We start from the raw sequence: 25,581 nt of genomic DNA, 5'->3' as shown, positions 1-25,581 counted from the left end.
CCTTTTACACCAATACTGCACCCCCCCCCCCCCCGTATAGGTAGTCATATGCTGACCTCCCAATATAGGTAGTAAGATGCTGGGCTAGCTCCCCGCTCCGCTCCCCCCACCCCCAGTATAGGCAGCAAGATGATGTCTCCTCTCGTGCCACCTCCACCACCTGCAAAGAAAGGAGCTAGTGCGGTTTTCTTCTCTCCCCCCCCCCCCCCCCTCCCCAGGAAGCAAAATCGATCATCTCTCACCAGGCTTCCAGTGCCGAGGCTTCCTCTGTCCTCTGTCCCTGCTCTGTCAGCCGCCGCGCATTGCTCTCTCCTGCTGGCGATTCCCCTGCATGTGACTCGCCGGTAACATGCAGCAAGTCACATGTGAGGGAGACGCCAGCAGGAGAGAGCAATGCACGGCGACGGCTGACAGAGCAGGGACAGAGGAAGCTTCGGCGCTGGAAGCCTGGTGAGAGGTGAGTGATTTTGCTTCCGCTCTCTGGGGAAGGAAGAGGGGTCGGATCGGTTGGTTGGCAGCGGCTGAGTTGATCGATCCAGCCACTGCCCGCCTCAGGAAGCCGCTCGGCGCTGCCCAGGTGTCCAGAAGAGAGCCTGCATGCAGCTTACTACTGGCAGCTGCAGGCACGGCTGAGGATTCGCGGAGCAGTTCTCGGAGCTGGTGAAAAGTGTAGTCAACTTGTCACCACCCGCCGCCCCTCAGATGCTGATGGATTCTGGCACCCTAGGAACATGCCTTGGGGGCCTTTCCCCAAATCCGGCCCTGACACTATACACTAGCTGACTACAAACAATCAAATTACTATCTAACTATATAAGAGTACAATCAATGTGTTTAGGTGGTGTTTAGGAAGCAAAACGCTAGGTTTAGCAATGAGAATGCACTTGCTCAGACGCAGCACAGCACTGGAGATACTCTCAGTACCAGCACAGTCACACAAGTATGTGGCTCCGCAAGATGGCCGCCGCCTTATATAGAGGAGGGGAGGGCCAGGCTCTCCTCCTCTGATTTGTTGCTCGGGTTGCCAGGTCCTCGGCTGGAGGACTTCTGATTGGCCCAATGACGTCATTCCCGAAGCCGAACCCCGAACCCACCGCGTCATCTGGCCGAATTCGAGTGCGCACATTCGGGAACCTTCGAATTCGGTTTCGGCATGATTTTTAACATTCGGGTTCGGCTTTGACTTCGGCAACCCTGAAATAACACCCGAATTTCGGGTAGAATTCGCATTCGGGTGACCCGGAGAGCAACCCTGCGATAGATAGATAGATAGATAGATAGATAGATAGATAGATAGATAGATAGATAGATAGATAGACGTGGCAGGTGGGATAGAGAGGGAAGGCAGGCCAATGTCCGGCCGGCGGGCACAGGATATCATATTACATACCAACACAGGTTAACGTTGAAAACAGAGGCGTAACTACAAATCATGGGGCCATCCAGCAAAACTTTGATAGGGCCCCCTTAATGTTCACAACCCCTACACTGGTGACCCTCAAAACATGCTTGTTTATTCCACAAGGGTCATAAAACCAATGTGGCCACCAGGATCTTCACTACCATACAAGGGTCATAACAAGTGTGGCCATCAGGATCTTCACTACCATACAAGGGTCATAAAACAAGTGTGGCCATCAGGCTCTTCACTGTCATACGAGGGTCATAAAACAAGTGCGGCCATCAGGATCTTCACTGACATACAAGGGTCATAAAACAAGTGTGGCCACCAGGATCTTCACTACCATACAAGGGTCATAACAAGTGTGGCCATCAGGCTCTTCACTGTCATACGAGGGTCATTAAACAAGTGTGGCCATCAGGATCTTCACTACCATACAAGGGTCATAACAAGTGTGGCCATCGGGGTCTTCACTGTCATACGAGGGTCATAAAACAAGTGTGGCCATCAGGATCTTCACTACCATACAAGGGTCATAACAAGTGTGGCCATCGGGGTCTTCACTGCCATACAAGGGTCATAACAAGTGTGGCCATCAGGCTCTTCACTGTCATACAAGGGTCATAACAAGTGTGGCCATCAGGATCTTCACTGCCATACGAGGGTCATAAAACAAGTGTGGCCATCAGGATCTTCACTATCATACAAGGGTCATAACAAGTGTGGCCATCAGGATCTTCACTATCATACAATGGTCATAACAAGTGTGGCCATCAGGATCTTCACTGCCATACAAGGGTCATAAAACAAGTGTGGCCATCAGGATCTTCACTGTCATACAAGGGTCATAACAAGTGTGGCCATCAGGTTCTTCACTTCCATACAAGGGTCATAACAAGTGTGGCCATCAGGATCTTCACTGCCATACAAGGGTTATAACAAGTGTGGCCATCAGGATCTTCACTACCATACAAGGGTCATAACAAGTGTGGCCATCGGGCTCTTCACTGTCATACAAGGGTCATAACAAGTGTGGCCATCAGGATCTTCACTACCATACAAGGGTCATAAAACAAGTGTGGCCATCAGGATCTTCACTATCATACAAGGGTCATAAAACAAGTGTGGCCATCAGGATCTTCACTATCATACAAGGGTCATAAAACAAGTGTGGCCATCAGGATCTTCACTGCCATACAAGGGTTATAACAAGGGTGGCCATCAGGATCTTCACTGTTATACAAGGGTCATAAAACAAGTGTGGCCATCAGGATATTCACTTCCATACAATGGTCATAAAACAAGTGTGGCCATCAGGATCTTCACTATCATACAAGGGTCATAAAACAAGTGTGGCCATCAGGATCTTCACTATCATACAAGGGTCATAAAACAAGTGTGGCCATCAGGATCTTCATAAAACAAGTATCCCACTAAAACAGATCAGGGGGTGAAGCGCACTAGAAAGAGACCTAAAAGGGCGCATTCACCTTTGGGAATACACCCATACTCCTATTTGGTTTAATTCCATCCTCTGGGAGTAAGGGTATACGGAGGACTGCCCACTCCATACCTGGATGCCACAAGGGCATCCCACCTGTATACTCAAAAACAGGTGCTGGTCATTTCTACAATGAGAATGCTTGGGGGTGCCAGAACTCTGGACCTCCAAGCCAGATAGACACCAGGTCAGGTGCCTGTTACTAACAGGTGTGTACTTGAACACGGGGAAAAGGGGGAGAAAAAGAGAAAGGAGAGGGATCTATGGGGAGGGGAGCACCACGTGGGGACAGACCTGGATCATTCCAGGCAGGCTGGGATAGTGGGGCTCAGAGGAAAGCCAAGGCGTCATAGAGCCTGTCACGGACGGTTGCGGGGACGCAGGCGCGTCCTGGAACCGCCCGTGAAGAAAAGAACGATCGCACTCGATTCCTGCATCGATTGCGCCTCAGATCAATAGAACCAAGATTTGACGTGTAGTATCCCTATGCCTAGGAACAGCTGGGGGATCTGTCTTAGCTGAAGTGACAGCCTGGGGGGAAGGTGTTAATTAGCTTGGACATATTCCCTGTGGAAGGCACAATTCCCCTTTTGGTTCTGGGAACCAGGTGACACTTAGCTGATCTCATGGAGATGTTAATTAACCAAAGGATGCCTAGGTACAGCCAGGCAGGCTACGAATCCACGGGAGGTCTTGACACTTTGCTCCCTAGTAAAGATCAAAGGAAAGTCAGCTGTTAGCAGCTAGAACACCTCCTGAATTAACCTGAGGCTAATGGCATAATCCATAACTTCCCAGATCTGTAATATTTCTGGGGTTCCTGAGATGGCAGCTTCACCAAACGTGGGGGAAGTGTAGCATGAGCCCCGGTGCTGGTTCTGAGGAAGTTTCAGAACATTCTGAGGTAAGGACTGCCAGTTAGGCAGTTTGAAAATGCCCTGATGATACCACAGGGGTCCCACCGCTCATGTCTGGTATCAGGGCGCTGGGTAAATCGAGACAGACCTGAAAATGTTAATAAATCTGCCCTGACCTGTACGGTTCTGTGAGATAGAGCCCATATATGGGTAGATATGATTTCTAGCCCCCAGGATAAGGGGAGGGCTCATCTCATCTTCTAAGGGGGTGTATGGCTCCCCGCCCTCACTCCCTCCTACTGAAGCAGGGGCATAAGAATGGCTGAGGACCCAAACTCAGTGTCCTCCAGACTGAAACATCTTGCACTCATCAGATGCCAGCTTGAGGATATGCTGGCATCCACCTGGTCTGAACTCTGAACTCAAATTGAAACCCAGAACTCTGTTTTCCCACAAAAAGGACATCTTTCCAGGAACTAAGTATTTTTCTCCCTTCTTTTATTTTTTATACTGGCTATTACTGTTTTAACCACCCTGGCGTTCTGATTAAATCGCCAGGGTGGCTGCGGGAGGGTTTTTTTTAAATAAAAAAAAAACTATTTCATGCAGCCAACTGAAAGTTGGCTGCATGAAAGCCCACTAGAGGGCGCTCCGGAGGCGATCTTCCGATCGCCTCCGGCGCCCAGAATAAACAAGGAAGGCCGCAATGAGCGGCCTTCCTTGTTTCGCTTATATCGTCGCCATAGCGACGAGCGGAGTGACGTCATCGACGTCAGCCGACGTCCTGACGTCAGCCGCCTCCGATCCAGCCCTTAGCGCTGGCCGGAACTTTTTGTTCCGGCTACGCTGGGCTCAGGCGGCTAGGGGGGCCCTCTTTCGCCGCTGCTCGCGGCGAATCGCCGCAGAGCGGCGGCGATCAGGCAGCACACGCGGCTGGCAAAGTGCCGGCTGCGTGTGCTGCTTTTTATTTCAGCCAAATCGGCCCAGCAGGGCCTGAGCGGCAGCCGCTGGCGGTGTTGGACGAGCTGAGCTCGTCCAGACCGCTCAGCTGGTTAATAATTGTTGATTTTAATAATTGTCTGTATATATTAATTATTTATATTGCGTGAATAAACGACTTTCTCCAAGTCATTCACTGTCTGCTACCCTGCTTATCAGCACACACAGAACTGATCCCGGGTCTCTGAAGATACGCTACTGTTTGTTTGTTGTTGGCTAGACAGAATATCGTGTGTTTAACCGTTTTATTCGCAGGATTAGTCAGTTAATGGGCTCCACGGTCCCATGGTAACCGCGGTGGTGGCAGTACCCTGAACCAGTGGGTGAAGTTGTAATCACCCGTGTCTCACAGGCTCCCTTCTGAGTTGTCTGCGGCTAATTCTTAACGGTTCCTGCGCATTGACTGCGACCAGAGTTCGCACGATCTGTGCGCTGGCACCGTTTAGAAGGCTAAGTGCGGTCAGCCACTAGGGCTCCTGTGACAGTGTTAGGCAGCGGTTGGGACCTGTGTTGTGCTGAAAGTATCTACGATAGCGCTAGCGCTATCGAGAAACGAACTAATTCGTTGGTGTAGCTGGAAGGCAATATATTTTTTATATATACAGAGAGACTGTGTAGCCAGTACCCCTCCCCAAAAGTTTTATTTTATTTGGCATGGAAATGTCCGGGAACTACAAGAAAATGGGCCTGGCGGACCTGCAAAATCTTTGCCAAGAGAGAGGCATTGATGTCGGCCGCAAGAAACAACAGGACCTGGTAGCGGAATTGTTTCAATGGGATACCCAGCAACCGCCGGAGCTGGATGTGTCTGCTGAGGTAGACGCTGACCCATCTGACAATCGAGGGGAACCAGAGACTGAGACTCCTGACCGTACAGAGGTTGTGCATCCTGAGGGCCCTGCATCAACAGTTACGCCGGAGAATGTCAGTGTGGACCCCAATCCCAGAGTTTCTGACAGTACTCGCCCGGAACTGGCCAGTACTGGACTGTCCATGGGTGCTGACCCGGTAATGCAGCAGGCATTACAAAAGCTGATGGAGACTGACCTGGACAAGTACTTGCAGTACATGCGTGAGGAGCGCCAATCTGCGGAACGGGAGCGCCAACGACAGCATGAGCTAAACATGGCAAAAGTGCAACAGGCCAGCCGGAGTTCACCGCCCAGCCTCCCTGCTGAAGGAGCTGCAGCACCCGTAAGTGCAGAATTTAAATTTGCTAATATTGAAAAAGACACTGACATTGACTTGTTTTTGCGGTCTTTTGAAAAAGCATGCCGTCAGTATCGTCTGTCCCAAGACCAGTGGGCCAGACATCTGACACCTTTGCTGCGCTACAAAGCGCTTGATGCCTTCGCAGAATTGCCTGCGGAGAAGGATAATGATTATGCTGCTATAAAAGACGCTATCATTACTAAGTACCAGCTGACGCCAGAAGCCTATCGGAAAAAGTTCAGGGCCTGGCAGAAAAAGTCTTCTGACTCGTATCGAGATGTGGTCAGCAGCTTGCTTACCACACTCCGCCAGTGGACTCTAGGCCTCACCAAAGGGTCTTATGATGTCCTGGAGGACTTGATAGTCCTGGAACAATTTCTGAACATTTGCCCTGCTGATGTACGACAATTTGTGCTAGAAGGCAAGCCGGCTTCAGCAACTGTCGCTGCAGACCTTGCTGAGACTTTTGCAACTACCCGGGTGGCTGATACCCGCAGGACTGTCCCATCCAGCTGGAGAGGAGGTCAGTCCAATACTCTGGCAGACTCTCCTGCCCCTGTGAGCCGTCAGCCACAGAGGCCACCCAGCGCAGCTGCTGCACCCAGGCCTGCAGCGCCTGGAGAGGTCACCTGTCACTACTGCCGCCAGCCCGGACACATGAAATTCGACTGTCCGGAGCGGAGACAGACACCACCAGCACCTGGATCATCTGCATCACCTGCACCTCACCCACAGCAGAGGCAACCCGCCAGCGAACCACAGCCTGGATCATCAGATTTTGTCCTGTTTGCACGCGGACAGGAAATCCGCGACCGAACCGACCAGCAGCAACTTGTTAGAGTGAACGGCAAAGTTGTCACCGGATTTCGAGACACCGGAGCTGACATCACGTTAGTTCACTCACATCTTGTGCCAAAGGAGAGCATCAGCTCCAGCCGATCCCTTGCCCTTACTGGAGTAGAGGGCACCCTTTTTCACATAGCCCACGCGACAGTGAAGCTGGATTGGGGAGTGGGAGGAATCCAAGAAAGGGTTGTTGGGGTTATGAAGGATCTCCCAGTCCCTGTGTTGCTGGGGACTGATTTGGGCCAGCTTGTGTCCTACTATGAACCTGCCACGACCGCCTTGTCGCTCACGGAAGGAGACGGACTCTCCACCCACCACCAGGTACTTTATACACTTGGGGGAGCACCAGGGGGAGGTGGGTTGAATGTGCCCAGTTCAAGGGTACCAGGTTCAATAGTGCCTGCTTCAAAGGCACCTGAGTTTGATGTACAGACTGTCTGTTGTGATGATGCTGTAACTGTACCCGAGTTTACTGTACAACCTGTCTGTAATGAAAAAATGTCTATACCTGTCCATGTCATTACTGCATGCAATGATGATTTGAGTAATGTCCGTCTGTGCCATTCTGACAGTGTACCTGTGCTAGCAGTACCGCGCAGCTGCACTGCTCAGAACCCGAGCTCAGAACAGGTGGAGGGGGTTCCGGCCTCCTCCCCCTCCTCTGACCGCAGGGATGAGACCTTTCAGCCGCTGGCCTCGTGTGACATGAGCCAGTTGGCTGAAACTGACAGCGCCATATTCTCAGCCGCACTACAAAGTGACCCAAGCCTGGAGGTGCTCAGGCAGCAAGCCGCTGAGCCCCTCGCAGACGGGGCCGCTTTCAAGGTGTACTGGGAAGGTGGGAGACTGTACAGTGAGTCTGTACAGCCCCCTACAGGTAGATCCCACGCGAATACCAAGTGGCTTGTGGTCCCGAGTGCGTTCAGGGGACATGTGCTGAAATCCGCACATGGTAATCCTCTGACAGGGCACTCGGGTGTCCGCAAGACACTCGCCGGTATTCGGAACCAGTTTTATTGGCCCCGGATGAACAGGGATGTAGCAAACTACTGCAGGGCATGTGCCGTCTGTCAGGAGCTGGGAAGGTCCAGGGATTCCCGCGGGGTTCCCTTAGGTCCACAGCCACTCAGCAGGGGAACCCTGCGTGGGCTGGCTGTTGACCTAACCAACCCACTGCCCGTTGTCAGCAGTCCCGGCAGACACCACGTCCGACTGCAGTGGCGCAAACGCCCTGTCCAGAACGGTCCATGTTGGGTCAACCCTGAGGGTAGCAGACCGCGACCGGTCCAGGGGAACCGAGCCACAGGCTCCAATAGGTTTTCCCGCCGTACCGGCAACTCGAGGCCCGTCCGCCAGGTTAGCGGCGCCGCCACACATCGTGCGGATGAGTGGCTAAGCCGCGGACAAGGGGGAGGGCTGTCACGGACGGTTGCGGGGACGCAGGCGCGTCCTGGAACCGCCCGTGAAGAAAAGAACGATCGCACTCGATTCCTGCATCGATTGCGCCTCAGATCAATAGAACCAAGATTTGACGTGTAGTATCCCTATGCCTAGGAACAGCTGGGGGATCTGTCTTAGCTGAAGTGACAGCCTGGGGGGAAGGTGTTAATTAGCTTGGACATATTCCCTGTGGAAGGCACAATTCCCCTTTTGGTTCTGGGAACCAGGTGACACTTAGCTGATCTCATGGAGATGTTAATTAACCAAAGGATGCCTAGGTACAGCCAGGCAGGCTACGAATCCACGGGAGGTCTTGACACTTTGCTCCCTAGTAAAGATCAAAGGAAAGTCAGCTGTTAGCAGCTAGAACACCTCCTGAATTAACCTGAGGCTAATGGCATAATCCATAACTTCCCAGATCTGTAATATTTCTGGGGTTCCTGAGATGGCAGCTTCACCAAACGTGGGGGAAGTGTAGCATGAGCCCCGGTGCTGGTTCTGAGGAAGTTTCAGAACATTCTGAGGTAAGGACTGCCAGTTAGGCAGTTTGAAAATGCCCTGATGATACCACAGGGGTCCCACCCCTCATGTCTGGTATCAGGGCGCTGGGTAAATCGAGACAGACCTGAAAATGTTAATAAATCTGCCCTGACCTGTACGGTTCTGTGAGATAGAGCCCATATATGGGTAGATATGATTTCTAGCCCCCAGGATAAGGGGATGGCTCATCTCATCTTCTAAGGGGGTGTATGGCCCCCCGCCCTCACTCCCTCCTACTGAAGCAGGGGCATAAGAATGGCTGAGGACCCAAACTCAGTGTCCTCCAGACTGAAACATCTTGCACTCATCAGATGCCAGCTTGAGGATATGCTGGCATCCACCTGGTCTGAACTCTGAACTCAAATTGAAACCCAGAACTCTGTTTTCCCACAAAAAGGACATCTTTCCAGGAACTAAGTATTTTTCTCCCTTCTTTTATTTTTTATACTGGCTATTACTGTTTTAATAATTGTTGATTTTAATAATTGTCTGTATATATTAATTATTTATATTGCGTGAATAAACGACTTTCTCCAAGTCATTCACTGTCTGCTACCCTGCTTATCAGCACACACAGAACTGATCCCGGGTCTCTGAAGATACGCTACTGTTTGTTTGTTGTTGGCTAGACAGAATATCGTGTGTTTAACCGTTTTATTCGCAGGATTAGTCAGTTAATGGGCTCCACGGTCCCATGGTAACCGCGGTGGTGGCAGTACCCTGAACCAGTGGGTGAAGTTGTAATCACCCGTGTCTCACAGGCTCCCTTCTGAGTTGTCTGTGGCTAATTCTTAACGGTTCCTGCGCATTGACTGCGACCAGAGTTCGCACGATCTGTGCGCTGGCACCGTTTAGAAGGCTAAGTGCGGTCAGCCACTAGGGCTCCTGTGACAGAGCTCATCACCCAAAAAGTTCCCAGAGACCGGGCCGCATGTCAGGCCCAACCCCTCTAGACCGAGGTCCAGACCCCCAGACCCCTCTCCCAGGGGGGAGAGGAGGAAGGGGAAGAGGGTCGGGTCCCGGACACTGGGTCAGAGAACCGGCTCAATCTTCCATTTTTTGGCTGCAAACTACAATTGTTCTCAGTCAAAACGGTGGGGAGCCTGGTCCCTTATTGAGAACCTGGCAGTGCAGTCTGCACCTCCCCAGCCCGAAAATACATCGTGGTCGGGCAACTGGTCCGTCTTGGGTGTGCCTCACATGCCGTCAAGAAAGGCTCCAAAAAAAGGGGGGGGAGTGCTCAGGGTAAGCCCAGAGGGGCAAAGATGAATTGGTTAGTCCCAAATATCAAGAAGTGGGAGGCCAGACATGGAAAGAAGTGCACTGTAAGCAAGAGGAGCACCATGAATGAGGGGGTAGGAACCAGCCAAGGGGAGGAAGGGAAAGGGGAGGGAAAGAAACAGAAGTCCTTAGGGGTCCAAGAAGCATGATAGCTCCAACCTATCATTCAAGCCCAATGGGCCCATGGCCTCTGCGCGTAAGATGACTCGCGATTCTCGTCTGGTCAGTTCCCGGTCGCGGTCGCCTCCTCTACCCGAAGGGGAAACGTGCAGAAGGCCTGCGAATCTCAGACACCTGGCCCTACCCCCATGAGCCTCCCTCACATGTTCAATCAACCTCGGGCTGCCCTTCCCCGATTTGATCGACTTAAAATGTTCCCCTATTCTTTCTTTTAGGGGGCGGGTAGTTTTACCCACATAGGGGCAGAAGATCACATACGAAACAAATTTGGTCTGACATGTGATGAAGGCTCTCACTTCCCACTGTAGGCCACCTAACCGGTAATTCGTGCCCTCCCACATGTTCCTGCAGAAGCTACAGTTACCACACCTATAATTCCCCTTGGGGCGTCTACTGGAAAGCCAGTTCTGAATAGGGGGTGAGCGATATTCGCTCCGAGTCAAAGTGTCCCCCAAGGTCGGTGCTCTCCTGTATGCTACTCTGGGGGGATCCGGAAACATCTTCTGAAGGGTAGGATCTCTCACTATTATTCCCCAGTTCTTCTTGTGTGTCAATTTTTTGGACATTGGGGTGTAATCGAAAGTGAACGTAAAGGTTCCTCTCTCTTGGTTTTTGGGGTCCCTAGTGAGGAGGGAGTTCCTATCCGCTTTTCTTGCTCTATCATGAGCTGCCTCAAGGGAGCGCCTGTCATACCCTCTTGCCTCCAGTCGCCCAGTCAGTTCCTGTGCCTGCTGTTCAAAAGTATCTAAACTTGAATTGTTGCGACTTAATCGCAAGTACTGGCCGTATGGCAGGGAGGCTGTGACATGCTTAGGATGGAAACTATTCCTGTGTAGCAGGGAGTTGACAGCTGTGGTCTTCCTGAAGCCCTCACATACCAATTTCGTGCCATGTGGCTTTATCTTAAGGTCTAGGAAACTGGTGGAAACATCATTTATTTCTGACGTGAAACGCATATTCACACAATTATCATTGAGATAATCCATGAAGGCCTTGCAGCACTTCCCAATGTTTGGACTGTGAGCTAACTATTGGGCGCTGCTGAATGGGTGATGCTTAATGCCGGTATATTGGAGCTAGCTGTACCCCCCACATAACCAGCTGTGTGCCAAGTGTCGTTTCTTCACTGGAGTGTATAAAACTAGTGTGGCCATCGGGATCTTCACTATCATACAAGGGTCATAAAACAAGAGTGGCCATCAGGTTCTTCACTGTCATACAAGGGTCATAACAAGTGTGGCCATCAGGATCTTCACTGTCATACAAGGGTCATAACAAGTGTGTCCATCAGGATCTTCACTGTCATACAAGGGTCATAAAACAAGTGTGGCCATCAGGATCTTCACTTCCATACAAGGGTCATAAAACAAGTGTGGTCATCAGGATCTTCACTATCATACAAGGGCCATAAAACAAGTGTGACCATCGGGATCTTCACTATCATACAAGGGTCATAAAACAAGAGTGGCCATCAGGATCTTCACTTCCATACAATGGTCATAAAACAAGTGTGGCCATCAGGATCTTCACTTCCATACAATGGTCATAAAACAAGTGTGTCCATCAAGATCTTCACTGCCATACAAGGGTCATAAAACAAGTGTGGCCATCAGGATCTTCACTGTCATACAAGGGTCATAACAAGTGTGGCCATCAGGATCTTCACTGTCATACAAGGGTCATAAAACAAGTGTGGCCATCAGGATCTTCACTTCCATACAAGGGTCATAAAACAAGTGTGGTCATCAGGATCTTTACTATCATACAAGGGTCATAACAAGTGTGGCCATCAGCATCTTCACTGTCATACAAGGGTCATAACAAGTGTGGCCATCAGGATCTTCAGTATCATACAAGGGTCATAACAATTGTGTCCATCAGGATCTTCACTGTCATACAAGGGTCATAAAACAAGTGTGGCCATCAGGATCGTCACTGCCATACAAGGGTCATAACAAGTGTGACCATCGGGATCTTCACTATCATACAAGGGTCATAAAACAAGTGTTTCCATCAGGGCTGGGCCGAGGCAGAGGCAAGAGAGGCTCCAGCCTCAGGGCGCAGTGTAGGAGGGGCGCACAACTCACTCAGCTATCATTATCCTATTGTGTTTGAAGCAGAGAGAAATACGAAAAGAGGATACATGGCAGTGTCTGCAAGCCAGATAACTAGAGACTAAGTTGTTGGGGGCCCTGGGGAGCCTCTTAGTCTAATAGCAATCAGTGTGTGATTGCTGGGGTGGGGGGGATGGAGGGGCGCACTTTAGTGTCTCAGCCTTGGGTGCTGGAGGACATTGTCCCGGCTCTGGTTTCCATCATGATCTTCTTTGTCATACAAGGGTCATAAAACAAGTGTGGTCATCAGGATCTTCACTGACATACAAGGGCCATAAAACAAGTGTGACCATCGGGATCTTCACTATCATACAAGGGTCATAAAACAAGAGTGGCCATCAGGATCTTCACTTCCATACAAGGGTCATAGAACCAGTGTGGCCATCAGGATCTTCACTGACATACAAGGGTCATAAAACAAGTGTGGCCATCAGGATCTTCACTGTCCTACAAGGGTCATAAAACAAGTAGGCAATCAGGATCTTCACTGCCATACAAGGGCCATAAAACAAGTGTGACCATCGGGATCTTCACTATCATACAAGGGTCATAAAACAAGTGTGCCATCAGGATCTTCACTATCATACATAAAACAAGTGTGGCCATCAGGATCTTCACTGCCATACAAGGGTCATAAAATAAGTGTGGCCATCAGGATCTTCACTATCATACGAGGGTCATAAAACAAGTGTGAACATGAGGATCTTCACTGTCTTACAAGGGTCATAAAACCAGTGTGGCCATCAGGATCTTCACTGTCATATAAGGGTAAAAGACTTGTTATTTCAAAGACGTTGCCGGTAAAGTCATTTCCAGTTGTTGGTTGTGTGTTTTCCTCAACTTTTTGCCATGTTTGCCATGTATACGGCCTTTACAGCTGACCTGCTGATAGAATTCAAATGACCATTCTTTGACCTCAAATTACTTCTCGGCTCACATCTTGCCTTATACACTGTTTTGCCTCACGGGAAGGATTTTTAAACCCTCTAACTTCGGTCACCACCGTAGTGGGTAAAAGAAATTGCAGCAAAACATGAGGAAAGGTTCAATAATAATATTTATTGAGCTAAAATCCTGTTATAATAATCATCTAGGCTTGCAGAATCATAGTTACATTGTATTTGAGTAATTAGTGAGCACCAATATAATTACCAAGTACTGTAGCATCACCCAGAGAAGACCGGGGGACCTCAGCGACCTCGGAGGGGAAATACCTGGCGATGGCATGTCTGCTTGTCCTTCGAAAGTCCCAACCCGAAAGTATTTTCCCTCCTTTACATAGACAGAATTCAATAACTGCACAGGTGTAGAACATGTTTCATCAATGCACCTGTGCAGATAAGGGTGCGTGATCACCATGTGCTTGTATCAGTGCGCCTGTGCAGACAAGACACCCGACTGCGTGATCACAACGTGCTGTAGAAGTGTCACAGAACACGTCTGACTATTATTGCTTATGTGAGAACTTTGCACAACATCTCATATTTTGACTAGTGATGTAGATAGCAACATTCTCATGGTCAGTTGGCCATGAGAAAGAAAAAACATGTTATTTTTAATTAAAATACCCGCCAGTGTTCTAATGAACTATCATAGAACATCCAGTACTAAAGGAAGCTAACATATATACCGTGAACAGTAATCTCTTATCAATCAATCAGACATTCTTGTCACTTTTGCATCTCATACACCAATCTCCAGCACCGGGAGATGAACTCACCTGGAATGAGGGACCTATTGGCCATCCTCTGCATGATATCCTTGATGGCTGGGGATGTATTCACATAGCCCACTGACAAATTTGTCTTGTCGAATCGATTGAGATGCCCCAGGATCTCAGCGGACCCTAGTGTAGCCTCTCCGTAATTGTATGGAAGTCCAGTTGCGAAGAACAGCAAGAAAACCAATACCAAATGCTGGATCCACTCCTGCCAAACCAAGAACAACTTCATCACCATTACAGATGATAAGAGACATCTCTACAGCACAGATAACACAATGTACATTCTCTGCTGATAATCTACTGCTGGAGTTGAGGGTAGTGATATCTCAGTGTTCCTCTATGTCCCGAAGCTTCACTTTCCCGGCACTGCAGCCTGAGGTAGGCTTTGGCCAGCACCCCCTCCCCACTGCTAGATCATTTTATTTAACAAGGACTATAGACCTACTGTATTTTTAAGGTGGCCATACGTCAGGCGACTTGCCAGCCAATCAACCATCCAATTTTATTATAATCAAATTGGATAAAAATCACTGCCACCAAGTGCATGCGCAATTGACGATACGGCCATTTTCCAGCCGAAATAGGTTGCAGGAATCGGTCTGACATGCTGCAAGATGTTGGGCTGACTTGCTCGATCGGGTGCACTGCGAGCGATATCAGAACAAATGACTGCAACGAACCCCCCAGCGCTGCCCCCCCCCAATGTAATGTGCCCCCTGGTGACCAGTGCGCTATACATTACCTGTCCATGTGCGCCACTGGCTCCGGGCACAGTTCTTGGTCCATACACATGACCCCGAGCGGCCTCCTTGCACGCTACTTGCGCAAAGCATCTGACGCTATGCGCCAGTGGCGTGTACAGAGAGCCACCCGGAGGTTACCTACACCACGTGGAGGCTGACACGGGACAGGTAATGTATAACTGCACACACGGGGGGGCACATTTATACATTAGGGGGGCAGTGGCGCGGTGGACGGCACAGCCGATTCCCTTAAGATTTCATGCTGAAGTCGGACGGGAATCGGCCTGCAGTATATGGGCAGCTTCGACGAACAGACAGATTTGTCTCCAATCAGATTCGATTAGAGATACATTTGTCTCTTTGTCGAACTGCCCATAATCTCCTCATGTATGGGCACCTTTACTTATTTTTAATGCATGAGATAAACAAATATGGAGAGATAATTCTTGAGATAAGTAAGTTGAAGGGAACCTAAACTGAGAAGGATATGGATTGCTCCTTTTAAAATAATACCAGTAGCTTGACTCTCCTGCTGATCCTGTGTCTCTAATACTTTCAGCCACAGCCCCTGAACAAGCATGCAGATCAGGTGCTCTGACTGAAGTCAGACCGGATTAGCTGCATGCTTGTTTCAGGTGTGTGATTCAGCCACTACTGCAGCCAAAGAGATCAGCAGGGCTGCCAGGCAACTGGTATTGTTTAAAAGGAAACACCCATATCTCTCTGTTAACCTCCTGAGCGTTACGCCGCTCAGGAGGTTTTGTTACTTTTTCCCCGATCGTTTAATATTTGTGTCAAATGAGTGTAAAGCCTCTAGCTAGCACTAGGCTAGCTAGAAGAAGTGTCCATTATCCTCCGCTCCCCACCGCTCCCCCGTTTATACATTACCCAGCCTGGATCCAGCCTTCCGTCTTCACTATGGGGAGGATTGCACATGACATCATGACATCGCCGGCGTCATGCGCAAACCCGATCCTCCCCATAGAGAGACCGGAGCTGTGCCGGGAGGCTGCACGATCGCTGGATCCAGAGGGGGGGTGGGTGTAATGTATAAACGGGGGATCGGGGGGGATGGCAGGGGAGATGTTTTTACTAGCAAGCCTAGTGCTAGCTAGAAGCTTTACACTCATTTGGCACAAATATTTAATTATGGGGGACTCCTTGGGCCACAGAGCGGTATGCCTGACACAGTGTTGGGCATACCACTAAGCAGGTTAAGGTTCCCTTTAAAGGAGTTCTGTGGAGGGGTTAAATAAGCAAAAACACGCATTGTAATTGTAATACGAAATTTGTGGATGACGTGTAAAAACTTTTTGCATGCAAATGGAATCGCTAACCGTAATTACGCATGCTAGCGTAATTTCGGACGTGACTGTTATTACGCATGCAAACGGATTTTTCGTATTGAATTTAAAGATAATAGCCACGCATGTGCAGTATACTGGGTAATTAGCGCAAATTTTTTTCCGCATAAAAATGCATTTTTTTTTTGCATTGAATATTTCACTAATAGCTGCGCATGAGCAGTACACTGGCAAATTGATGTGAATATTTGTATGCATTGAACGCAATTTACGTGTAATTGGGTAATTACGAGCGTAATTACGATTCACAAATGTGGTATGTTGTATCATGTAACTTAATCGCAATTGACCCATTACGAGCACCACTAATTGCCATAGAAGCTCCTATAGGCAGAGAGATCACCGTCCTCTCTGGGATGTACCCACAGCCCTGTCCCCAGTGATAGTTCATTTACCAGCACAGTGTGACCCAGCCGCCTCCACTGGACCAGCACATGTTTCCTCAGCAGGGCAAAGGTCTGCTGCATGAGGCTGGCTTCCCTCGGCATCCCGGAGGTCATCTACAAGACAAGGAAATAACACAACACATCAGTGTCAGCACAATCTGTCAAAACAACCACGGCTTAAAGCGGTGTTGTCACCATAAAAATCAAATTTCAACAGCAACTGGTCTGAGTGTATTAAGTGATAAAGATGCTAATCCTGCATTCAAAACTTGCAAAACTTTTTCTGCTGTTATGGTTTGGAGTTATCACATACTTTAGGAGCACTGGCCCTAGTGCCAAACAGTGCCAAAGAGTTGAATGCTGGGAGTTCTTTTTATCTATAATATATTCCTCCTCTTCCATTTATTCCCCTGCCTTGCTGCTTGTCAGAAACACCCTCTGATTACTTGTGTTTACAAGCAAGGCTGAGATGACTCAGTGATTGGCTGTGTAAATAAAAAAGACAGTGCAATTCCTAGTATACACCTCAGTGGGAGTGTCTGAAGACTCTGGGAGGAGGGCAGCTAATGAATACACAATGAGCAAGAGAAGAGAGGGGGGGGGGGGGGGGAAACAAGAGTCAGGGAGGATATGATGTCAGCATTAGCTTGGCAAGATGGCCACTGCCTAGAATAGGATTTTCTGCTTTTCCTTTATAAAATTCAAAGGAATCATTACGTGGATAGCACAATACATTTGTTATGTAAGTAGAAGTAGTATTTATCTACCTATATATGTGTTTTTTATTTCTAGGTTAGCATGGGTGTCAATTGTCCTTTAAAGAGTCAACTGATCATAAATGGCTGGCTGGTAAGTTTCTAGAAAAAGAGAATGTTTTCATGAAAAAAATACTAGATTGAAGATCTCAACACTTTATTGCCATTGTGTCAGGCTTGGCAAGCTATCAGCTCACAGCTCCGCTCTTATGCCCCAATCAGTGGCCGGCCACACAACGCAACAACTAATCACTCACATTGCAGCCCTGCCTGAGTGTCAGCTGACTAACAGATCAGCTGACACGAGATTACAACCTTACCTATGTTTTAGCTCAGTGGCGTAGCTAAGGAGCTGTGGGCCCCGATGCAAGTTTTACAATGGGGCCCCCAAGCAAACAATTGATACTGTGCACCAAAACCTGCCAATGGCAACTACAGTGTCAGAAATGCAAGAAGGGAATGGGGAACAGTTTGTTAATGATTACCTCTATTCAAAGTATCTATAGAAGTGATTATTATGAGCACAGGACCAATAGGAAGCTAATACTGCAGTTGAGGGAGGGCCCTTTGGCGCCCCTCTGGCCCAAGGGGCCCGATGTGGTCGCAACCTCTGCAATCCCTATTGCTACGCCCCTGTGTCAGCTGACTAAGACTGTTAGCCGACACTAACTTTTATGTCTCTTTAAGGAATAGGACGGACGTCTACTCCAGAATGTCTATCCCCGTTCAGAGCTGGAATGCACAGGACCTGAAGCGGCAAGCACAGCCCCATCTGGAAGGACGCCCGCGTTGCTAGGGGCTGCGTGCGCAGACGCGGAAGAGGACGGAACAGCTTGTCTCTCGCTGCGGGAGCCCTCATCGCGGGAGCATACAGGTAAGTCCCTGACAGTAGCACAATGAAATTACTGCATATAAGGAACATAGTAACAAAGGTAGAAATAGCTGAATTATACAAATATATCAGGTATTTGAAATTGTGCACATTTTTCATTATTCCAGTGAGAGTTCAGAGTTTAACAAGTTTATGGGAGATGGGAAAAAGCCATTCTTCAGTGTTTTTGTGTATTGATCTAATACATCTACCTGATGGAATGAGCTCAAACAAAGCTTTTCCGGGTGAGTGTTACCCTTGATGATGTTTTTGGCCCCTCTCATACGAGTCTCATACAAGAGTTCCAGTGATGCTTTCCAGTGATACTAATTCAGTGCGCAATAATGACTTCTGCTCGCTGCAGGGCTTCTCTGGCAGCCTTGGTGCTGCTGTAGTACCATGCTGTCATGCAATTGGTCAAAACCTTTCTATAGTGTATCTGTAGAAATTTACCAGCAGCTTCTGTGGAAGGTTAGTGCTCCTTTGTTTTCTCAAAAAGTTGAGGCATTGTTGTGCTTTGCCAGGGACAGCTAAAGCATTGTCAGCCAGGGACAGGTTCTCTGTGATGGTGACTCCCAGGGCCAGATTTACCATAAGGCAATGTAGACACGTGCCTACAGCCAGCTCCTGATGATGGAGGCTGCTCACTCTCCTCCCCAAGTGCCTCCCTCCCTCCTGACCTATACAGAGGTTCTCAGCATTCCACTGACCAGATCATCCATCAGTCAGGGGCACCTCTAGCTACTTAGTATTTCGTAGCCAGAGCTATCCTCACTTTTAAGGGGCATCTGTATTTACCTATGATGGGCAAGGGAACTAAGGGAGAAGTGACAGCTTAGACAGCCAGCACACTAGTGGCGTGGTGTGGTTTCGGTGAAGGTTTGTAGGGTCATGGAGGGTGAAGTCTGGGGTGCCAGGACATCTGTGCCTATAGGCTCCTGTGATGTAAATCCAGGCCTGGTGACTCCCAAAAACCCACAGCTGGAAACTCCCTCCACAGCCTCTGCACTGATCATTATAGGTATGTGATTGGTCTTTTTGGTGGTCCTAAAGTCCAGAATAACTTCTTTGTTCTTTTTTTCAATAACAGGCTGTTAATGTCACACCATGCAGTAAGGTTCCTGACATCTACTGTTTATATTACTAATATAATTCTTAAAACTGGTGTAGATGAGATGAGCAGAGAGCATCGTGACAATTTGCATAATCCCAATATTTTCAACATTCCTGCTCTTCAATATGTCATCTTCTGCCATCAGGGCCGGTTCTAGACTTTTTGCTGCCTGACGCAAACTTGTGAGGATGCGCCCCTCCCGCAAACACCCCCACCAGCCCCCGAATTGGAATGATCGCACAGCACCCGACAATTAGCACTGCACATTATAGCTGCAGTGAGCCCCCCAAAAAACACCCTCAGTATAGGTAGGTAGCCAGGTACGGATCAGTGAATAATGGCGCACAGCGCCTATGCATAAAAATAGTGCTGCATTAAAAAGATACGCTTATCGCTACTTATCGTTAGTACTGCATAATAATTGCGCACAGGGACAAAAGAAGAAAAACAGCCCACAGTAACGTTATTTATCAATAGCGCCCTACATAAGCCAAACTGCAGAAGTTATTTAACTGCAAAACGGTGAATGGATTTAATGTGACACTGTCAAGGTTAGGGTTAGGCACCACCAGGGGGGTCTTAGGGTTAGGCACCACCAGGGGAGATTTAGGGTTAGGCACCACCAGGGGGGTGGTTAGGGTTAGGCACCACCAGGGGGGTGGTTAGGGTTAGGCATCACCAGGGGGGTGGTTAGAGTTAAGCTCCACCAGGGGGGTGGTTAGGGTTAGGCACCACCAGGGGGGTGGTTAGAGTTAAGCTCCACCAGGGGGGTGGTTAGGGTTAGGCATCACCAGGGGGGTGGTTAGAGTTAAGCTCCACCAGGGGGGTGGTTAGGGTTAGGCATCACCAGGGGGGTGGTTAGAGTTAAGCTCCACCAGGGGGGTGGTTAGGGTTAGGCACCACCAGGGGGGTGGTTAGGGTTAGGCACCCGTTAAATAGCGATAAGCGACAAACGGATTAGCGGCAACACCGTGCGCCATTATTTGCAGGCGCCATTTTCAGATGGATCCAGCCAGGTATGGGTGCCCCCAGTGTCGGTAGCTAGGTACAGTTGCCCCCATTATAGATTAGCCAGGTACAGTTTCCCCTAGTATAGGTTAGACAGGTACAGTTGCCACCATTATAGGTTGGCCAGGTACTCTCTTCACTTCCTGTTTCTGCCTGGTGCCGCCCCCAGACTTCTGCCGCCTGAGGAAGTCCCCTCACTTTCCATCATGGGCAAACCGGGCCTGCCTGCAATGAGCCCCCTACCTCTCCCCTATACCCAGTGAAACAGTAATATTCCTCTGTCTTCTGCCTAAGTGTGTTCGCCATGTAGCAGGCTTAGGCAACAATGAGGAAGGACACGGGGAAACCAATTTTTTTTTTATGTAAACAATCGTAAGGTTGTTGATCTTACAACGATCATGAACTGCCTTCTTATCAATGTTAAGGTGGCCATACATCAGGTGACTTGGCGGGCGATCAACCATCCAATTGGATTATTATAATCGAATTGTTTGAAAATCGGTGCCGCCAAGTGCATGCCTGACTGACAAAGTGACCAATTTCAGGACAGAAATTGGTTGCATTGTTGATTGTGCATGCTGCAAGATGTCGGGCAGAAGTTGGTTGGTCAGGTGTGTGGTGGTTGATTTTGGAACGAGCGATGAAACCCCCGCCGCTGCTGCTACCTCAGCAGTATTTGATTGGTTCATTTTCAAGCTGCATAAATTTACATACAAAATGTGCATAATGCTGCATCAACTCAAAATTATGTGCATCTCATTGACCATCCCTGCCTACAACTCCCTCAGCCGTCTACTCTTTTAGGGCTCTTTGAGATGGGAGGCTGAGGGTGGTGATATTTTTTTTATTTTATTGGTGAAATAATGGCCACAGATAAAGAGAGACATTACAGCTACATATTAGGTGGCCATGAGGACACAAAGTGGGCCAGGCTGTTTTTTAAGGGGCTGCATTTGTTATAGAGGGGACATGGGTGCTGCACTGCTGCACATGCTCTAAAGGGGACAAAGGGGAAAGAGCTCCCAAGTCACAGAGGGGAACTAAGGAGGCCACAGTTATAATGGTTGTTTGTTGCATCATTGCATGCCATAAAGGGAGGAGTTTAATTAGCTAAGCTGAAGCCATTTCGGAGCAGTACACAGGTCATGTGACCAACAGTTTCAAATCTGCAAAAGGGGGCAATTGTCCCCGGGCCTCCGAGTCCATAGGACCCTCCCCCCCTCCCCAAACGTCCGTCCACTCCTTAAAAATTAAATTTGTGGTGTCGCGGCATATACTTTACCTGATTCCACACTGGCTTGGGTTCCATGGTGGCCTCCCTGCCTGCTGCACACTATTTGGGCAGTTAGAGTAAGCAATTGCAGTTCAGTAAGTGCTTTTGAAAATAAATAAAACCCTGAGAACCCCCCATGAGTAGACGGGCTAGTCCAAAACCTGTCGGTTCTGTCAGACCTTTACTACCTACTGTAAGTGACAGCAACATAGGAGAAAAGTAATTCATGGCTCATTTTACTCAGGAGGAAACGTACTATTTATTTGTATGTTGTGTACATATATTTAACCCCCCCCCCCAGTCAAAAAAAATAAAAAAAATCTAAAGCTGGATCCACCCTGTATACTGCCTATTGCATCCCATAATCCAAATTTCAATCTCAAGACCATCTAATGTAGCCTCAGGACCCTAATGAAGCTTCCCCAGTCTAATCTTCTTTAGTTTCGGGGATCCAGCGCTGGCACCTCAGAAAATTTCCCTGACAAGAGCCGGCAAGCACTGCGCAGGCGCAGCAGCAATATTTACCTTCAGGGCTCCAGCGCAGACACAGTAAAAGCTTTAAGATTGGGCTTCAGTTAGTCCCCAGCCCTGCGCAGTAGAGCGGACCCAATGGGGCACAGCTATTTTCCCCCAGAGCCCAATCTGAAAGCTTCTACTGTGCCCATGCTGGAGAACAAAAGGTAAATGAGGCTGTCAGCGCTGAATCCAGGAGGGTGAAGAGGATGGGGGAAGCCTCATTAGGATCCAGATACTTCCCCCTCCCGAGGTAAATATACCCCAGGGGGCAGTGGCGTCTTAAGGGGCGTGTGCAGAGGGTGTCCCGCCCCCGGTGTCAGCGTGCAGGGGGGTGACAACTTCGCTCTATCCTCTCCTGTTGCCTTCTGGTCCAATCCTCCACAAAGTCAGATCCCCGTGCTGCGTTCTCTCCACTCACTGCCCGGCAGCATGCATGGCTTCATACCGCAGCAGTATGAATTGCACAGTAACAACGCCGGCCATATACAGGAAGTGATCTCTGTTTACTTCCTGTATATAGCCAGCGCTGTTACTGTGCAATTCAAACTGGCTATATTGGGGCTGGAGGGGGGGACGGGGCCTTCTATATAAACTGACTATATGGGGGGGGGGGGTCTGCCTATATACACTGGCTATATGGGGGGGTCTGCCTATATACACTGGCGATATGAGGGGTCTGCCAATATAAATTGCCTATATGGGGGTTCTGCCTATGTACACTTGCTATATGAGGGGGTCTGGCTATATACACTGGCTATATACAAGGGGAATATGACTATATACACTGCCTATATACAGGGGGATCTGACTATATACTCTGGCTATATACAGGGGGGTCTGACTATATACTCTGGCTATATACAGGGGGGGTCTGACTATATACTGTGGCTATATACAAGGGGGATATGGCTGTATACAGGGGGATCTAACTATATACACTGGCATGTCTTCCAGCTGCACTGCACTTTGCATGGCCACCTAAACTGGGTGCAACTATTCCAGGCTACCAATACTGGGGGCACCTATACCTGGCGTTACCCGCCATGGTGCACTTAGCATGCCGCACTCACTCCTTTCCTTTTCGGGGGGCACATGGGGGGGGGGGGGGTCCAGTCATTGAATACCCAGCACCAGGTGTCAAATGCCCTAGGTATGCCACTGCCAGGGGGGGTGGGGGGTGGGGGGGGGTTACATTACAGATTTCCTTTAACTTCATCTAGTCTGTGGAATTTTGGAAAATATTCCATAGATTAAAACCCTCACTTATTCTAATGTACAGGCAAAAATAATACTGTGCTTGTTGCTTATGATTTCTGCAACATTTTACTGGCAGATTCTATTTTTAACAGCAAGTTAAAAAGAAGTTTTAAAAAAACCTGTTTCAAAAACAAACCAGTTGCAAAATAGTAGAAAGATACTTCCAGCAAAAAACCACAAAACCAGGCTTTCCAAAACCCATTCCACTGCCAAAAACAGGTTTATGAATACAGATGAACTGCAGCCACTGGGTTTATTAAAGTGTTACTTAAAGTGACACTGAAGCAAAAATAAACTTATAAGATAATGAATTGTATATGTAGTACAGCTAAGAAATAGAATATTAGTAGCAAAATACAAGTCTCATATTGTTGAGTTGATGCAAATTTTTATGCAAATGTATGCAGTTTGAAAATTGACCAATCAATTTAAACCACAGCGGAGCACAAGTACCTGCTCCAGCGCTGGGTCCTTACCCCTTCTGCACGGTAGCCTGTCACTGTAGGCACTGCAGAAGAGGTAACGTTACATGCATCAAGGGCCCACGGAAGACACTTCTGCACAGTGATAGGCTCCAGAAAAGAGGTGGAGAGGAGCCGGTACTAGTAATGACTGAGTACAAATTTCGTATAATTGTAATTTTGCATTGTAATTAACAATTACAAAGCAAAATTGTAGTGCGAAATTTCATGAAAAATCTTAATCAGGAACCGTAATTTAGCAATTTTGCGTAATTGTGTGCAGACTTTAGTGGTTAATAGCAAAGCCCCTATACATGCTATTGTCACCAAAATTGCTACCATGTTTCCCCGAAAATTAGACACTGTCATATTAATTTTAGCCTCAAATAATGTGGTAGGTCTTATTTTTGGGTAGGGCTTACAATTTTGTTCCCCAGTGGCAGCCCCAGCCCAGTAAAGCCCTTCCCTCCCTCCCTGATGTGCTGCCCTGTAGTGATAACCGCGGGAACCTGGTCCAGAATGGCAGCCCCAGCCCAGTAAAGCCCTTCCCTCCCTCTGCAGAGTGGCAAGTGGAACATTACAGTAGAGGAAACTCACCAGCTTCCGACGTGGCAGCGATAACTTCTTTCAGGGGTGTTTCTAGCCACTTTGTCACTCCAGGCAAGAAAACCTGTGGCGCCCCCCCCCCCCCCCCGAAATCTCAGGGCCAGCCAGGGGAGAGGGGGGCATATAATATTGAGAGGGGGCACGCCATTCGCCACTCACTATGAGGGTCTGTCTCCCCTCTGCAGACTGTGTGCGCACACTCTGTGCACTGTGCAGCATGTATGTCTCCCTCCCTCTGACTCTGAGACTGCCCAAACCCACACGCAGCAGGCATGATGCTATATGCCAGGGGTCTGCAACCTTTAAGAATTAAAGAGCCACTTGGGCCCATTTCCGAAAAGAGAAAAAAAACTGGGAGCCGCAAAACCATTATAAAACAGATATGACCCCAATATGCACAAATCGTTAGCAGATATGACCCCAATATGCACAAATCGTTAGCAGATATGACCCCAATATGCACAAATCGTTAGCAGATATGACCCCAATATGCAGATATGACCCCAATATGCACAAATCGTTAGCAGATCTGACCCCAATATGCACAAATCGTTAGCAGATATGACCCCAATATGCACAAATCGTTAGCAGATATGACCCCAATATGCACAAATCGTTAGCAGATATGTCCCCAATATGCACAAATCGTTAGCAGATATGTCCCCAATATGCACAAATCGTTAGCAGATATGACCCCAATATGCACAAATCGTTAGCAGATATGACCCCAATATGCACAAATCGTTAGCAGATATGTCCCCAATATGCACAAATCGTTAGCAGATATGTCCCCAATATGCACAAATCGTTAGCAGATATGACCCCAATATGCACAAATCGTTAGCAGATATGACCCCAATATGCACAATTCGTTAGCAGATATGACCCCAATATGCACAAATCGTTAGCAGATATGTCCCCAATATGCACAAATCGTTAGCAGATATGTCCCCAATATGCACAAATCGTTAGCAGATATGACCCCAATATGCACAAATCGTTAGCAGATATGACCCCAATATGCACAAATCGTTAGCAGATATGACCCCAATATGCACAAATCGTTAGCAGATATGTCCCCAATATGCACAAATCGTTAGCAGATATGACCCCAATATGCACAAATCGTTAG

At 48.5% G+C, this 25,581-nt stretch overlaps 1 protein-coding gene across 4 annotated transcripts in view; it reads right to left on the bottom strand.

Moving 5' to 3' along the window:
- Positions 1–25,581, bottom strand: part of LOC137541966 (ABC-type organic anion transporter ABCA8-like) — a 246,224-nt gene that overhangs the window by 189,726 nt on the left and 30,917 nt on the right. For all 4 annotated transcript variants that reach the window (XM_068263529.1, XM_068263531.1, XM_068263532.1 and 1 more), the window contains exons 2-3: positions 16,598–16,702; positions 14,093–14,300 (exon numbers count right to left, since the gene is read on the bottom strand). In XM_068263529.1, the coding sequence (XP_068119630.1) occupies positions 14,093–14,300; positions 16,598–16,702 (313 nt within the window). The remainder of the gene's footprint in view (positions 1–14,092; positions 14,301–16,597; positions 16,703–25,581) is intronic.

Source organism: Hyperolius riggenbachi, chromosome 12, assembly GCF_040937935.1.
Source record: "Hyperolius riggenbachi isolate aHypRig1 chromosome 12, aHypRig1.pri, whole genome shotgun sequence".
Taxonomy (NCBI): domain Eukaryota; kingdom Metazoa; phylum Chordata; class Amphibia; order Anura; family Hyperoliidae; genus Hyperolius; species Hyperolius riggenbachi.
Note: the sequence above shows the minus strand (reverse complement) of the source record. Positions and strands in the feature narration are given on the sequence as shown.